The sequence below is a fragment of the Neopelma chrysocephalum genome, unplaced genomic scaffold (genome assembly GCF_003984885.1).
Source record: "Neopelma chrysocephalum unplaced genomic scaffold, ASM398488v2 Primary Assembly neopelma1_59, whole genome shotgun sequence".
Lineage (NCBI taxonomy): Eukaryota > Metazoa > Chordata > Aves > Passeriformes > Pipridae > Neopelma > Neopelma chrysocephalum.
In genome coordinates, this window is record NW_020897714.1 from 22,382,653 (window position 1) to 22,400,393 (window position 17,741).

Here is a 17,741-nt window from a genome sequence, read left to right on the forward strand (position 1 = left end):
GACATTTATTAAATCCTTATGTGGTATCATATTATATATCTCTATCATCATGCACAGATAACACACATACACACCTGAAAATGTTTTCCTTATGGAGAAATAAAAGAAAAAGCCCTAACAAAAAAGCCTCACCATTTTAAAGTAAAAATAAAAGTAATTAAACCCAACAACTACTGAATTGTAAGCCACTAGTGTAGAAACATGCATCATTAATGATGACATGACCCATATGAATAGATACATGTGGGTCCAACCTTGCAAAGCCAAGCTCATACATGTCTTTATTCCCTCCAAGAAATAAAGGATCCGGATCTCCAGGATCTGACTTTCCTACAGACCTGATTGAAAATGCTGCTATCCACGTGTTTAAATATGAGCAGCTACACTGCCCAACAGCTCAGAAACCTGCACTCCTGGGCTTTCAGAAGTTACACAGATGGCAGCTAGTGCAAATAGTGGAAGATTTGTTTCCTAAATAATTTCTTGTTTTTAATTATGTCCTTCTCAAGTGTTTAATATGCAAAAAAAAAAAATCACATGAAACAGCCTCAAACCCTGTTTTTCAGAGAAGTATCTACCTTCAAAATTCAAGAGACTGTTGGGTTTATCATGGTGCCCTCTTCTGGCCTTTGATAAAACAGTCAGCTTGCTGTCATCTGGCGTCTGCTTAGAAGAGGCATCAAAATGAGCATCTGCTTGTGCAAATATCCAATTTATTTAATAAACTGGCCAGAAAAATACCATCACAGACCATCTAGATGCCATACAAAACATGTTTAAAAATCCTTCAGTTATGTATGAGTTTATAAAAATAACTTACAACACTATTTTAGAAATCTCAGTAGAAATACACGAATTTGTTACCAGGTAGGAATTTAGGCATAAGGCATTGTGCTCAGAGTGCTGGAGAATTCACCCCCTATTCACACCACAGTACTAAGCTCTCAAGAACCATTTAATAAAAGTAATCCGAATCTTGCTGCTAAAAAGAGAGGGAAATGGAAATCCAGATCTAAAAGCAGATTAACTTCCATTTAAAAGAGTAATTTTTGTCATTTCTTGACAAATGTGTATGTAGTTTATCCACTATAGGAGGAATATTCAAGAATCTGATATTTTCCACGGAAATCTCTGTTTTAAAAGTATTGTTGTCTTAATTAAATATAAAACAAAGCACACATGGAACTAAAGACAACCTTAAGGCCCTATCTACATAACATAATACGTTCATTATTGTTTTTTGGAGGTTGAGTGGGGGGTTTGTTTAGTTGGTTGTTTTAGGGGATGTTTGGTTGGGTTGTGTTTTTTTTTTTTTTATTTTACAGGCCCACTAATCTCAGAGAAAGTCTCAATACAGTTGTGTTCGAAGAGGCCAATTTAGACCTGAAACAGGGCAGCTTACAACAGCTCACCTGCAGAGGAAGGAATTTACTCAAATTTAATACAGTTGCACAGAGTTCCTGGAAGCATAATTCATTCAACACTGGCATTCTGTCAGTTCCAAATTGGATTAATTATAATCCCATAAGCTTCAAGAAAAGCTAAGATCATCACATCTGTGTTATATGCATGACTGTTACTCTCAGGGAAAAAACCCAACAAGTTTCTGTATAAAAAGGCCTTGATAAAAAGTACGTTCCTTTCTCTCTAAGAAGAATGTTTTCACATATAAGGCTCTCTAAATAAAAAGTCATAACAGAGTCAATTTGGAAGACCAGAAATATGCTATTTTAGATGGTGCTAAATTTTTTCCAACGCTATCTTTTTCGTCATGATCAAACAAGGAGATACAACTTCTCCTCCATAAGCATATGAGCTGGTAAAATGCATGCTCATGAGGAGACCTTGCAGTTGCTGTGTCATAACACAGCACACAGGGGCACTATACAGTTATCTGCAACTGTGAGAATTTTTCTGAGTTGGGAAGTTCTTTGTTCCAGAAAGAACTAGAAAGGAATGTTCAGGAAAGAAACTAGAGAGGAATAAAACCAAAGAAAAACAGTTGTCCAGCTGTGCTAGCAGTTCTTCCATCACTGCCCACCAGACAATGCAGGCTTCAGGCTATGACTTCATGAAAGCATTCATTAAATGCCCTGCTAATCGCCAGCTTGACAGTCAATATTCCCATTGCGTTGTTCATTGCCAGCCAATCACCACAAGTGACCAACTCCCACAGTGCTCTTCTTCTTAGGGCCATGGAATGTCCAGGTTAAGCTCTACACATTTCTGCAGGTGTCTGAGGATGACTTCTCCCAAAACCTCTCTTCTGAATTGCACAAGTCAGACACTGTGGTGAAAGCCAGTCTCTGGCAATAACAAGAATGGGGCTCTTTAACCTCAGCATCCACTCACGAGGGTGTTTTCACCAGAACGCTTAGTCACGGACAGGGTGGTGAATACCTTAAGAGGGAGAAAAAGAAAGACTCTTAGTATGGCTAAAATGAATCTTTTTTTTTAACCTGAAAGATTAACTTGGGCATGATGCTCAAAACTGCAGCCATTTCTTCAAGAAATAAAATAATAATGAAAATCCTTGGCATTTAAAATCCTTGGCACTAGAAAGCACACACACATACAAATAACCTTTGTTCTCTTCATTCACCTTATGGTCTTCCTTTTACAGTGGAAAAGAATGTATTAAGGAAGTCGCATGGCTTTATACCACCTCATGTCTTAATGCCCTAAGTTTTTACTGCGGGAAAGGGCTCAGAAATAATAAATGCTGGTCTGTCCACGGAATGAATAAGTGTCTTTGTGGTTCAAAGATAACTTCTTTGTTTGGAAAAGTGAAGTTAACTCAAGGCCACAGCATTTGGAGAGAACATAAATTTTGCTTTTGTGCCTTTCTAGACACTATAGAAATGTGGAACTGATAGCTGATATAAGTATTATGTCTGGGATCTGTATTATATCTTGACAATAGCTATGAAACACTCAGTAAAACTAGTTTGAAAAATTCCAATCTTTACTGCTTTCAGGTCACTTTAAACAAAATAACATATTCAAAACTAATTGTTGTAAAGTTAACAGATACCAAAATTCAGGAAGAAAAATTCTACAAAAGCTTATTTAACATTATAACTTTACTATGCAAATAATTGCATAGTTTTGCATAGGTATAATATAGAAAGGAAAAAAGGAAATCAAAACCACTGCTATCTAAATGCTTCAAAGTTGCAATAATTAGCTATCATCAAAGCCATCTCTCAGGAAGAATAAACTCAGCACAGAATAAAGTACATTTCAGTTATGCAAATAACATTGGAGTATCTAAAGATAATGGGGATCAGAAAGCCCTATATTTCTCTAAGTAGAAGCTTTGCTGCATTAAGGCTGCTAGCAGCTCTTCAGAGAACAACATCAATAAATGATAAACCTCTTCCATTTTCTATAAGCACGTAAAGCATTACGCACAAATCAGGAAGACAAATGCAAGCCTAATGTATATGGCAGAAGAACAGTGATATATTTAAATTATAGTGCATTGCTTGAGGCAGGGTTTTGAACTCTTTATTTCTGATTCACAGGCTGAAAATGTATGGGAATCTTCTTTTATTGTTATTTCACTTTGAAAGACTAAGATTAAAATGTGCAAAATTTATCTGCTTTCTTCCTGGCCTGACTACAAGCTCCAGGTGTTCTAGGGGACCACACAGTTCCCTAAGGCTAGTAAGCCAACAGGGAATCATTTGATAATTACTGGAAATATGAGTTTTTTGACAAAATTTGTTCATTATTTTAGTGAAAACAAAATCTTAGATCCAATGGCTGGAAAGCCATCATTAGCTAGCTGAAAGAATCATCTCAGCAAATGCTTGATTATACCTGCCTGTATTTCAAGCAGCACAGTACAGTCAAGGCTGAGATGTAATTCTCTGTAAGGCTGAAGTCCTAACAACTCTGTGCTCGCAATTATTTGGACTTTGCCTGGGAAGAAGTTCCATTCTAAACTCATGTTTTCTACAGAATAAAACGCTGCTCAAATAAGAGAAGTGAAATTTGGCTCTAATTTGAAAGCAGTGAGAATGGGACCCTCAGTCTTAAGGTCTTCAAGTGGAATAATACCACATTTCACAGAAGACTCAGCAATGAATCAGTACTAGTGCCAGTGAAGATGTCAGCATTTAACACGGTAACACTGCCCCATCCTGCTCAAATCAGACTTCATTTTCCTTAGCTTTTACATGGATGTAAGTTAAAAATAACACCATTATCCATAATTCTATTCATCCAGATGTGCTCATTCCTCACAAACTCCAAACAATTTTTAAGCATTTTTTTAATCAAAGACTGCTATCTTGCACTTTGATTTTTGTTTACTGCTCAAGAGATTAAATTAAGTAAAAGCATAAAAAAGTCTTTTGAAGACTGTCACTAGAAATGATCGCTGTTCCCTGGAGCTTTTAAATAGCATATTTCTCCTGAGCCAATTTCTTCCTCCCCCACTCAAACAAATATGATTATCTGAAACTACCTCCCTGAATTATGTCTAATCATCATTCTATTCAGTTTCAATTTTAGCAGCTCAGATGTCCAGAATAAATTATGACTATCATCCTCTCTTCACACTGCATATGCTAATATCCCACTTGAGTTCACAGGTTTGAATGCCTCCCTCAGAGATTACCCTCCACAGGGCCCCTGGTAAGATAAGGACATGCTACCCCTCTCCAAGGGCTTTCAAGAACACCATCAGATGATACTACAGAGAAGAACAGAATCTATATTGTGGATGCTTTGAAGATGATTCAGATTTCTAGCAGTCCATTCCATTAACGGAGTTCATATTACATTGCTTACATGTACCACCTTGGAAACAGAAAACAAGAGAGGTGGACGCCACAGAGCAGCATCCTGGTGCACCCTTGCAACACTCTGTAGCTCACACAAGCAGGTGCAAACAGAGATTCTGTGCAAAGACTTAGGTCATGAACATGTTTTCGGGGATCCTCAGCTAATATTAAACTCATCCTAATGCTACTAAAGTCAATGGAGCATCTCTGATTTACATGTGGGAGCTGCTGTCCCACACCTGCTACAGAAAATTGAGCTCCTCATTAAAGAGGAACAGCAAGACAAACACAAGAAGAAATGTTTGTGTGGCCTTATGAAGTGAAGGCCCACAGAATAAAGGAAAAATCTTTAAAAGGGCAGAATCTAATAGAAAAATTGTCACATAGCCGGTCCCCTTCCACAGCACCAGTTTATAAGCCTATTTTGAGTACCCCAATCTAGCTTTACCACCACTTTAGCAGAAATAGTATCATAAGCCTTCATAATCTTGAGTGAGAGGAAAATTCTATACTTCCCAGTAGAAAGAGCACTGGATTAAGTGAGGCCATAAACTTTTCACAAATGAATACACTCAAAAAAAATTTAAATATCCCAGATTAAACCTAAATGTTAGAATTCTAAATATTAAATCCAGGTAATTTCCTGTCCTTTCCTCCAAATTTGGACCTCTTTAACAGAGCTCTGTTATTCGGAATTCCAACACCCTACCCCAGAATGCTATGAAAGCTGGGCTATGAGGTGACTTCAAATACAAACCTCAGCACAGACAGGATGAATTCCGATGGTGTTGTCCAGCTGTTCTTTTGTCATCCCACATTTAATGGCAGCTGCAAATCCTTGGGTGACTTCTCCAGCATTTGGACCAAGGACATGGAAACCAATGACTCTCTCCTAAATGCCAAAGATAATCAAATGCAAGCACAATCATGCGTTCAGTTCTGTTTAGACAACATGTAAGGTTTTCTTATTCGGAGCATATAACTTAACCAGCTCACAAAATATATCACAAATTAATGTAACCACTAAAATGTGAACTATCATTAGCACCAACAGACGGGAGATGGTGTAATTTTGTTCTCTCTCTGCAAAGATTCAACTAGGAGCTCAGGAGTCAGCTTCCTTGCAAAGTTTTGTACAAGAGTCCTGCACTTACATCAGCAGCATACAAATTTAATACACCTCATGCTCTATGCTCAATTAATTGTGTCCAAATTGTAAACATGAATTTTAATTTTATTCAGGCAAGTTATTCTAACAGAATGCTTGCCTAAGTAAAGATGAGCACCCTGGTTTCAACAGCAGCACCTATAGTAGGTGGTTACATGGTCTGTGTCTTTGGAAGAATTTTCAGCTCAATAGTTGCTTCCAGGAAAGGGCCGCAAGTTGAAGTTGTGGCTAACCAGACACACCTGGCAGCAAGAAGTGTATTATAACTAAACTGACGACTACTCTGGTTGCAGTGTTTGCTTTCATTGGGAGATAATATACTTAGAGACTGGCAAAACATGCAGTTACAAGGAAGACACTATTCACACTTCTCATATCTATACTACAGTTCAGTTGCAAAATATGTCAAACTGCACATGCATCCTCAGAAAACACTCAACAGAACAAGCTGTACTGACTTGACCTGCCTTTCTTAAAGAAAAGTAAGTCTCCTTTAGCACATGCCAACTTCTGTGGGCTTTAGTGGCCTTCAGGGAATTAATCAGATTTTGCTGAGCATAGATGTAGCCCAGTTGGGTATCAAAAGTTGTCTGTTCTTTCTGCTAAATATCACATATATTGGATGTAGTGGATACTCAGTACACTGAAAAGTTATTATTCTTTCAGTCTGAGGACTGAGATTTACCACAGGGTTTATTTAAATAAGAAAGCTATAATTGGGTAATAACTAAAATGGAATTATCCTTATTTTCCTTTAAAAATAGAGACATATGTAAGAATAAAACCATAGTAATGCAACCAAGGTAATGAGAGTTTTAAATAGTTACTGAATTATTTTTCATCCAGGGTAACTTTCAGCTCTACCTCTAGATATTTAAACATGTTTCAAATTTTCAGGACAAGAAATGAAAACAAAATAATGAAACACTTTAAATCACCATTAAGCCTTTTCATTTTCTTAAGTAACTTTGAATTAGAACATAACTATGGGTTCTAAGATACCTTCCACGCTAGTGCAAACTCCTCCAGATGGAGGATATGGTCAAAACGTGACAGGTTTGCAAATTTTACAAAATTAAGGACAGATAGATATGTCAGTATCTTAGCAGGAATACATTTTAACAGCATATTAGTCTTCATAATAATTCATATTATTAAAATCATCAATTAACACACGGTGATCATTCAGAGATGGAGACACCAATTCTTTTAACCAGTTAGTAATTTTGCTTTTGCTTCAGCAGGTACTGTACATTTCCATTGCCAGGAAATTTTATCCTAGTCCATGGATAATCCTGGCATTATCACCCTAAATGAGATTTGTGCAGGTAAAATACTTTATCCTGTTAGAACAAGCTCAAGAGTTTTATAAGCACGTGTGGGTTTGCAGAGGTTACAAGTTGTGATGGTTTCTGAGATGCCTCCATTTCAGAGAGAAGAATCTCCCAGAAAAGAATGTCCAAGCTTGGGGAGGAGAGAATAAACCAATAAAAATTCTAACCACTTCTACATGCATTGATTTGCTCACTTTTCAAAGTTAATGAACAGTCTTAGAGATATCTACTCCTCTTTTTACATATATGAAAGAAGTACCATATACAAATAGCAATGGTAGAATTTTCCTTTTTACTAAGGGTTGATTTTGTATAAACAGGAGTATTGTATCACTATAAATATTTACTACATTTCAAAAGGTAGACAAATTTAAATTAATTTTCATTTGTTAAAAAAAACCTATTCATACACGTTGTATCATCAATGGTCCCTATGACGAACATAAAGATACTGTTTTCCCTGGAAGGAAAGACGCACTTACGTTATCTTGAATATTGCAAATGATCTTTGCATAGCATTTGTTGTTGTCCCTGGATGGCACAGTCCACTCCAGAGGCCAGAAATGACTATGGTACACCTGGAAGTACAACACAGGTTAGAAGGGAGTTATGTAATTTCCAAGCAGAGAGAGTGATCTTTCAAAAACTGCCAGATTATCTTAAATAATGAGCTATGTACATAGCATTTAGAATATCTGAAATCAGGGTGATGCTCTTTCCCCTTGATGAACGCCAGAGAAGGAAGTCTTTGCAAAATAAGTGCTGGTGTCATCCAGTAATTAAAAAAGGAGAAGCCATAAGTATATTAAAGTTCAAGGAAGCAGTTCACCATGCTCTCATTAAACTACAAAATCACAACCCTCCCTCAGAGAAGACTGTACTGTCTCTGGGTCTACTTGGAATGAAGGCAAAAATGTTTCTCTGAGCAGAAAAAGGGAAGAAATAGCCTCAGAGCTTGGTTTTAGGAGAAATGAGAATATCACTGCAAAATGGAAAGTACTTTAAAAGACAACATATTTTCCTATCTGCCCCAACTGGACAAATCCCAGATTGCAGGTAAGGCTTTTCACCCACCTGTACAGCACACACATTAGAAAATGATGGGGCGTTTTTAGGCACAGTTCTACTGAGAACTCCTGACAGTTCCCATTATAAGCTAATCTCAAATCGATTGCTGGTTGAAATAAAATTTTAATTGATCACAACTCCAGTAAAAATATATTCCTTCACAAACTAGAAGAGGCAGCTTGACATTTTGCCACATTAATGGGGTTACGGAGCATTTATAAGCATCGCTATCAAACTGAAATTTAACAGGCCTGAATGACAGATGCGCTCAATAATCTTACTGAGGCTTCCAAAAAAAGCCAAGAAAGTGACATGATAAAGAGGTCAGAATTCACTAAATGAGGACTTAGGCAGAACACAAATGCTTCTAGATGCACATTTTAAAAAACAGCTTTGAAAATCGAAAACGCATTTTTCGCAACAAAGAGTCCAGTGTTTCACATATAACAGCAAGAATTTCACTCAATAACAAAAATTTGACTGGGTATATGCAAACTTTGTGGGCAGAAAAGAATGTAAGCCTTTGCCCTGTGGTCAGGTTAACATTACTTTACACACTGACATTTTGAGTCCTGTTTACTTCTTCTTCTCCACATCCATTTCAGAAAATGTCAGCTAAGAGAGACATAAGTTCTCAACTTCATGAACTGCCACTTATCTGCTTATTCCTCCAAATAATGCTCCTCAGGTGACATTTGCAGGACACAAAATTCATTTTATTGTGAGATTTCCTCCCCTTATGCTTTCTGTAATGTGGTCAGTACAGTATTTTGTAAGAACAGCCTCAGGCACTAAGTGCTCATATATGTCTAATTTCACTCTAGACCAGCAATCCCAGTGAATGAAAAGGGATTACTCATGTGAGTAAAATTAAGCACATACCTCTTCACAAAATCAAAGTAAACAGGAAAAATGAGCATAACATTTGGCTTTATAAAGTAAAAATCTCCATGGCAAGGAATTTGCCACCACTGTAGGTACAGAAAGCTCCACTTTGACATTAAAACCAGTATATTGCTTCCAGCCCAAACCCAGTTTTAATTTATCCTGAAGTATTTGCAGGCACAAAGAAACCCTTTTTCTTTTTTTTTTTTTAAACCAAATATTCCACCTTCAAGTCCCTGTTTGCCAAAAATAGAACATATCTGCAATTAGAACTATTGGAATTGGGGATTATTTTTATGACATGTCCGGGAACAGCCAAGGAAGACAAAAAATGTACCCAGTCACCTCCTGCCCTCACATGAGAGCACAGAATGCTGTGTTAATTGACTCTTAACATTATTTTAAATTACAAATTGGAAACCTAAAGCCCAGATGAAATTAAGGCATTTACCTCAATGTTTTCCTCCCCAAATTTCTCCACTGCGGTCTCTTCAGAATACCCACAGGCTCCATACTCCAAAGGAGTAAACACAGTAGTTGGAACATTCACGTAGTCACACTGTGTGGCATTCAAAACAAAACAAAAAAACATACAACATCAGTAATAAAATCAGCACTCAGCAGTCTGAAACACAGGAAGAAAAGCTGGATTATTCACAATTCTGAAAGGTCTTCTGTTTTTTCAAAATTGTTTTAAATTAGGGTACAGTTTTGGTTTTGTCCATTCCAGAGGTGTTAACTAGAGCAAGAACAAAAAGACAGTTTAAAGCCACACTAACATTAGTGTGCGCAGATTAAACGGAAAAGGAAATTCAGTGCCCTATTTTAAAAATGTACCTGATACAGGTCAAAATGGAGATAAAAACAGTAGAACAGTAGACTGTTCAACCATTTCTATAAAGCATGCTATTTTTAGTTGGAGATATTGCAAAAGCACCACCACCATTCAAAAATCATAATTTTTTTTATCAACTGTGGTCTAGGCGATGTCAAAGAACCAAAGACATGGAGTACAGTCCTTCTGGGGGACAGCTAGAACAAGAACTGATACCATGTGCCCAGTCACATATCATAAGAGGCAAACACTGATCCTTGACTTCACTGCAGCTTTAGAGTGTTGCAGAGGCTTCCTCTCTGGGCAACTTCTGGGCCTTATCACTCCCATTGTAAAGTAGTTTTTTCTTATGTTCAAATGGAATTTTCCTGTGTTTCAATTTGAATCCATTGCTTCTTGCCCTTGCACTTTATATCACTGAAAAGAGTCTGGCTCTATATTTTTTACTCCCTACCCTCAGGTATAAATACACATTGATATAAGAGCCCCTCAAACCACCTCTTCTGTAGGGTATTTAAATTACCAGCTGTCTCAGCCTCTCCTCAGATGTCAGATGCTCCAGTACTTTAATCATAGTCATGGCCCTTTGCTGGACTTGCCTTGTCCTTCTTGTACTGGGGATCCCAAAACTGGACACAAAATCAAATCTGTCTCACCAGAGTCAACTGGAATGGAAAAGGTCACCTCCCTCCACCTGATGGCAATGCTCTACCAGGATGCATCTGCAGGATGCAGCCCAGGATATCCCTGGCCTTCTTTGCAATGAGGGTACATTGCTGGTTCACAGTCAACTTGTCCTCCAGACCTACTGAAGCTTTGTCTGCTCAGCTCCTTTCCAGCTGGTGAGTTCCCAGCCTACGCTGGCACATGGGATTATTCCTCCTCAGGTGCTGGACATTTCACTTCTTGCTGAACTCTGTGAGATTCCTGTCAGTCCGTTTCTCCAGTCTGACCCACTTCTCCACTCTGAGTGACAGCACAAACACCAGTTGCACCAGTCATTTCTTCCGGTTTTGTATCACCTGCAAACTTGCTGAGGGTGCATTTTGTCTCATCATCCCGATTCATTAATTCAGATGTTAAACAGTACTGGAGCGAGCATCCAACCCTGTGGCACACCACCAGTGACTGGCCTGCTGCTGGTCTTTGTAATGCTGGTCACAGCCCTTTAAACCTGGCTGTTCAGCCAGTTTTCAATCCACCTCACTGCCCACTTACCCAGTCTGTAGTTTATCCATTTGTCTATGTTATGGGAGACAGTGTCAAAAGCCTTTACTAGAGTCAAAGTAAACAAACATCCCCTGCTCCTCCCATACCCACCAAATTAGTCATTCTGCCAAAACAGACTAGCAGGCTGGTTAGCTCTATTTAATTTCTAGTAATTTTATTTTCTATAGACTTTAATTAATTTCCTTTGTGACTGGGGACCAACTATGCTGATTACTGTCCTTTCCCCACCTACCCATAACACCTCATTATGTTTCATACAATCACCTTTTCCAGATTTTTTACAACATAAATGTAAGCCAGGTTCCCATTAAAGTAGTTCCTCATTTTTAGGATTCATTGAATGAGATAATGTTTCCTTTGGCAGTATAAGGATTTTTGTACCTTGAGAGACTGTTATCTGGCATAAAATGTAAATTAAGACATGTCCATAGTATTGCAGCACAAAAAAAACCTGGCTTCTGCTACGGTTCCTTAAACTTTACTTTGCCTGGCTAACGCAATGACATTCTGCACACTGATTCAGAATTCTGTTACCACAATACCTGCCAACGTAAAACAAACAACTCAATCAAGTTCTAAATCTGGCCGACAGTTGAACCTGATATGAATTCAGCAGAGTCTAAAAGAGAAGAAACCATTATGCTCATGCCCTGTGGTTATGAAGGTGAGACAAGTGCCCACAGCAGTGGTGCCTGGATAACAGTTCTTTAAAGGCACTCTTCTTTCCTCCTGGTTTAAACATAAGGTGTAGATGAGTACCCGTACTGCTCCCATTTAAGCAAGTATAACCTGGCTGAAACCCACAACTGCACTAATATGAACCATAAACACTGAATCGATTATTTCAACTACCCAGGTATAAATATGTGCTGAGTTATCCGTACATCTGATCTTCCTTTGTGTCCATATTCAATTACAACTCAGATCGTGTATTACATTGAAAACACATGGATCAGAGGTGAAACAAATTAGTGGAAATAACACCGGAAATTAAGAGCATCACAAACTCTATTATACTCTATTTAGGGATCATAGGTAGGTTTAGTAAACCGCCTATGAATTGGAGTTAAAGCATTTAATAGGACGGGGAAGATTGCTGACTTTTAGGGAAGGTGGTAGAATTAAAAACAAGCTAAATGATCTCAGTTAATTTTATTATCATTATACTCAGAGAGAAAAATAAACCCTCTTAAAAGGAAAAAAAAAGACTACTGCTTAATCCATAAAGTATTAATTTCATCCCACACAATTAGCAGAACACATCTGCAGTAATATCTTTGCCAGGGGAAAATTAAAATGATCATCAAAGCTAATCCTTTAAATTCTTCTGGGTTTTCCATAAACAAGTAGACTTGCACTCTGCACTTAGAAGTAGAGCAATGGCAGTGTTTTGTGGCAACTGTTTCCTTACCTTAGTGGTTGCCCCAGCATAAAGCCTCCGAACTAACAATCTTCCTGCCTGGATTGCCACTGGTGTGAGTTCCAGCTTGTCCTGCAGTATATCTCCAATAGCATAGATATACGGCACATTTGTTTGCTCCTCATCACTGACAGGAATTTTTCCTGTTCTGCAATTGGAATTAAACAAGAAAAAAGATCTAAGTGTGCTGCTGTGAAGACTGGAGGTGTAAATAACCCTGCAGGAGTTAGGCCCTTTAGCTTTAAGAGAAAGACATATATGTGAAGTATGAGGAAAAGAAGTCATATTCACAATCTTACAGTCTTAGGCAAGAATGTAAAGTAGTGCAAATTTGACCAAAACTACAGGAATTCACACACTGGACAAGGAGGTAGCCTGTGAAGTTGCAATTTGTCTCCCGAATCATTAGTGAGGCATAAATCTTTTCCTCAAACACTCTCTATCACCAGCTGAGCTGTGTACAGGCAACTTTCAGGAATTAAAGGAAGAGACATTCTCCCACCCCACTTGTAGGACAAAAGAATTTTTCCACTACTGAAATTCCAGTCCAGTGACTAAAGCAGTTTATAGAAACTTATCCTTCAGGGTACTACACAGAGAAAGGTCAAGCTGTTAGACACCCTACCTAAGGGACAGCCAGCAAGCTTTTTAGCTGTAAGTGTACTGAGCTAATGGAAGGCTTTAATTATTAATATTTCCTGCTTCATCAATAAATGAGATAGTGCAGTAGTCACCGCAGGAAACACATGTAACAGGGAAACCAGACAGGCACAGAAACAGTCAAACAGTCACTTGAGAGATGAGTGGTATTCCCATATTAAAAATCCAACTTCCTCAATTTTGCTCATTAACAATAATACAGTCTATGCTAGTAACTTTATAGTTCATTCTATTAAGCTGGTAATAGGTGTCCCAACATCAGAAAGATGTGCCCTGTTCTGCAAGACAACATAGGGTCTGTCAATTTTGAGTGGACCAAAAGTTCTGCCTATTTGGAATATCACAACAGTTCCCTTTGGCAACATCGGTCACTGTGTTCATATATATAAACTCTGCAGTGGTCAAGTTCATGGTCCTGTGTCTTTTCTTCAAAGGGAAGATGTTTTAGTTACTGATATTGAAAATGTTACTGATAGCTCCACTCCCTGGTGCAACGACCTCACTACATTAAACATTAAATACTCCTCTACAAGAGACAGATTGTTCCCAAGAGTTGCTCCAAGGCAAGTAATAAACTCCTCCAACACCTAAAACACATCAAGAACTCCACCTGTGAGTTTAAGGAATGCTACTTGGACCTTATCTTTCAAAATAACATACTAAAATATAAACAAAACTCACTGCCTTAAAAGCCAGTATGAACACACAAATCTCTGTCCCAAGGGGTGAGAGAGACAAAAACAAGGAGATCAGAATAAAGGAGTACAAGGAACAACTGGCACAGTCTAGAAAACCCTGTAACTGGAAGAAGCTGAGACTGACCTGTGAACCTAGACAGAATAGAACACTTTTGAGTCACAGCAATTAGGAATTGACTGTTCATCATCAAATAAGCGAACGTGGCAGCACTGTGGGAGAAAATGCAGCTTTCTGCAACAGTCTCCCATTCAAGTGTATACAAACAGGGGACAAATTTGTCCTCCAACCTTTTGAATGTCTATGCACCACTACCATTGCAACAGTACAAAACACAAGCTTAGCAGTGAGTGGAATAGAGACATCTGTCCTTACTTTTCATTGATATTCACTCCAACTTTGTCCAACCCAATTTTTCTTGTGCATGGATCTCTTCCAATTGCTAACAACACCTGCAAAATAGCAATATATGTTACTGACTTTTTAAAACCTCAAAAGTGCATTTTCCCTTGGCTATTATTTTCATTATATACTGAAGATTAGTATCTAAGGCTTGGTCACAGTAAGGTGAATACGTTTGCTACCCATTGTACATCCTCAGAGTTCAAGACGAGCCACATCACCACCACGAAATGACAATACCAGGTTTTAATGCTAAGATTAAAAACAGCCAAATAACTTTCACTAGAAAAGTACCTCAAGAGTATTCTAAACAAATCAGTTAGGGATAGATTCTCTATTTCCTTGCAGCTTTATACCAAAGTGTTATACCATATCCCTACCAGAGCAGGTTATGTCAAAATGTTCCCTAAGGAAAGGGCTCTTTAGGAAAAAAGCTCAGATGCTTATACAAATCAAATAAAAATATCATAAAATAATATTTGTTTTGATCAGAAAATATTATTTACTTATATAGGCTCTCAGCCAAGTCACCGTCAATATGTTGAATATTATTTGTTAGAACATTTGTTCAGAATGATGGACAGACCAGGCCAAATTCTTACCCACCCTATCAACTCTGCTACCTTAACAAGCAAATTGAGTTCCAGCTTATGCTATCACAAGGAAAATTGCTATATGCTTTGCAGTCTGGGACAACTGCCCAGCTAACTACATAATGCTTCCCATGTCACAGCTAAAAACTGTGCTGAAGGAATCAGTGATCTTCTTCAAGTCTTATAGATGACCAAGCCATGCCAGATCTTCAGAGCTGAAGGTCTTAAAACGCATCACACACAGCTCACAGCTTCTATGAGGGGTGACAGCACTTCAGTGAAAGATGTAGTAATAAGAAATCAGAAGTTTCCTTAATGAAGGGATGGTATTGATTTGCTTGCTAAAAAGCTTTCACTAGAAAAAAACCCCAGTATTACAACACTGTGCAACAGCACTGCTGTTATTGTTAAACCTTTTCGTAATACTGGCTCTCAGATGCACTGAGGCATGTCCTTGCTAGAGAATGACTGATGCACTATACAGGTACATCAGGTCACTGGCACACAGTATTTGCAGTCTAAAGTCCCAGGGTGGCAAGTGCCTGTCTTTTTGCATCCTATGTAGTTCCAACTACTCTATTCCCAACTTTTTTTTTCAGCATCAAGGCCTATGAAAATGACTGGAATGAGGTGTGATGGAAACAGTCAATCAAACATACAATGGCATACCTGCACATTGCAATTTTACTGTTTTAAGTGGGTAATGAAGCTTCCTGACTGACTTGCCACCAGTTGGCATTAGTTGCTTTTATGAAGATGCGTCAACAACAGGTCTTGAGATGACACGTTTGTTTAATTCTTGTGCAGATCATTGTTTTGTGCTAACTACAAAACATGCTTTGGTTACTATCAAAGCTGTTCTAAATCATTACTTATCATTTACTACAAATATCCCGTCAGGGAAAAATCCTGCAACTGATTCCACATGACCAAGTTCATCTACATCTCTAAGCTAAGAAACAGGTTTGAAAAGCACACAAGTGATTTGGCAAGGCACAACGATCATGGATTTTGGGACTTTTTTCACATTAATCACCTGTTGATTGTCTGCAATTAGCATATTATAATGATTAAAATAATTTTAAAAAAATCTAACGTGTGGATAAAAACACCCCATAAAATCCCAACATTAAATGGAAGGCTATTTCACATTCTTCACGTATATAGACAGGACTCACAGTATTGTATTCCCCTTCAATTATCTGGTCCCCTGTTGTGGACTTGGCTGTAACTTTCAATCTGCCAGGAGTTCCTTCCTCAAGCTGCTCAACCTACAACATTTTGAGGATTGAGTGGGGGAGGGGGTAAAAGAAAAAAGTGTAATTTCAAACAAAAATATACAAAAGCATATTTTTCCCACCACATATCACTGGGAGTGTTTTAACCATAATCTAAAATTAAGCATTTATTCTGAAGATTCTTTACATTTCCGCTTGCATATTTAAACATTTTGTTCCATGTCTATGCCTTTTTTCTTATGAACAACTCAACAAAACCTCATTTCTGTTTATAAAAGTTGACTGCTAGCTAAGTTCTTGTCCAAGCCCACCGTGTGAGCTGCTGGTGTCCACTGGGGACAGAGGAGGTGAGGAGGAAAGAAACTCTTACAAGGCCTGGAAACACCATGAGACATTTTCTCCAACTGCTTCTGGAGGACCATTGTCCCTTTCACCTATGGGAAGCCACTGTCATAGCTCAGATCTCAGCACTACAGGCCTTTGCCCTGTTTCAATTACATTAGCTCAGCATATAAAGGTGCCATGGCCTTGCAGGAGAGGGCAGCAACTGGCTTTAAATGGCTGAAAAAACACCATCAGATTAAGAAAAAGGCCTCATCAGTTTTCCAGAGTCCGCTGAAATAAATATTCCTAGTTTTAGCTACAGATCCAGGTGCACACTTTCTCTCAAGTAAAGCAGCAGCTCACTGTCTATTCTAGCGAAGCAAGAAAAAAAGCTTTTCACAACTGTGCTCTTTGCTCATAGTAATAAAAAAATGACCATTTACGTAGAACAAAACAAAACCCAAAATACATCCCCCTCTTCCACCCTCCACCCCCCAAATATATCAGAAAACAATAGAGCAGAAAGAGCAATACCACTGATTCCTTTCCAAATACCTTTTCCTCTCAACTAAATAAGTGAATGAAATCTGAAGCGATATTGGTGGGTTATTCTTTGTTTCCATTAATATTCACTGGACTGTGAGGAAAGGACTGGATATCCTGAGCCACAGTCCTTACAGTCCTTCCCTTGCCCTCCCAAGAAAGGGCATGGTACCTGCCTGCTTCCAACGTCTGGCTGTACATACAAGAGACATGTAAGTGTGTGACACTTAACATAATTCTGGGACATTTTAGTGTTCATCCTACAGATGAAAAGGTACTTTTCAACAACTGCCCTAGTTCCTACTCAATTTTCAGTATTTAGAGAGAGAAAAAGTAAAGTTTCTGACAAAGTTTTTATCCCTGTCCTTTATTTTCTTAATTTTAAAAAGCCTACTGTGCCATTCTACCAACTTTAAAGAATCACTGTGAGAAGTTGCTCCTGTTCAAAGGCAGCATTATTCGTAATAATTCATCTTCTGCCTTCAAACGTCCCAACGAAAGGTTTTAATAAGCACAAAATGAATAACTTCAAAAACAATGTTTGAAAGAGAT

At 38.1% G+C, this 17,741-nt stretch overlaps 1 protein-coding gene across 3 annotated transcripts in view; it reads right to left on the reverse strand.

Annotated features, from left to right (window-relative positions):
• Window positions 1-696: 696 nt before the first annotated feature.
• The window catches only part of TXNRD1 (thioredoxin reductase 1), a 48,032-nt gene continuing 30,987 nt past the window's right edge, over window positions 697-17,741 (reverse strand). For all 3 annotated transcript variants that reach the window (XM_027680443.1, XM_027680444.1, XM_027680447.1), the window contains 7 exons: window positions 16,263-16,355; window positions 14,465-14,541; window positions 12,725-12,881; window positions 9,700-9,807; window positions 7,778-7,873; window positions 5,551-5,685; window positions 697-2,400 (listed from right to left, as the gene is read on the reverse strand). In XM_027680443.1, coding sequence (XP_027536244.1) covers window positions 2,338-2,400; window positions 5,551-5,685; window positions 7,778-7,873; window positions 9,700-9,807; window positions 12,725-12,881; window positions 14,465-14,541; window positions 16,263-16,355 — 729 coding nt within the window. In that variant the 3' untranslated portion in view covers window positions 697-2,337. The remainder of the gene's footprint in view (window positions 2,401-5,550; window positions 5,686-7,777; window positions 7,874-9,699; window positions 9,808-12,724; window positions 12,882-14,464; window positions 14,542-16,262; window positions 16,356-17,741) is intronic.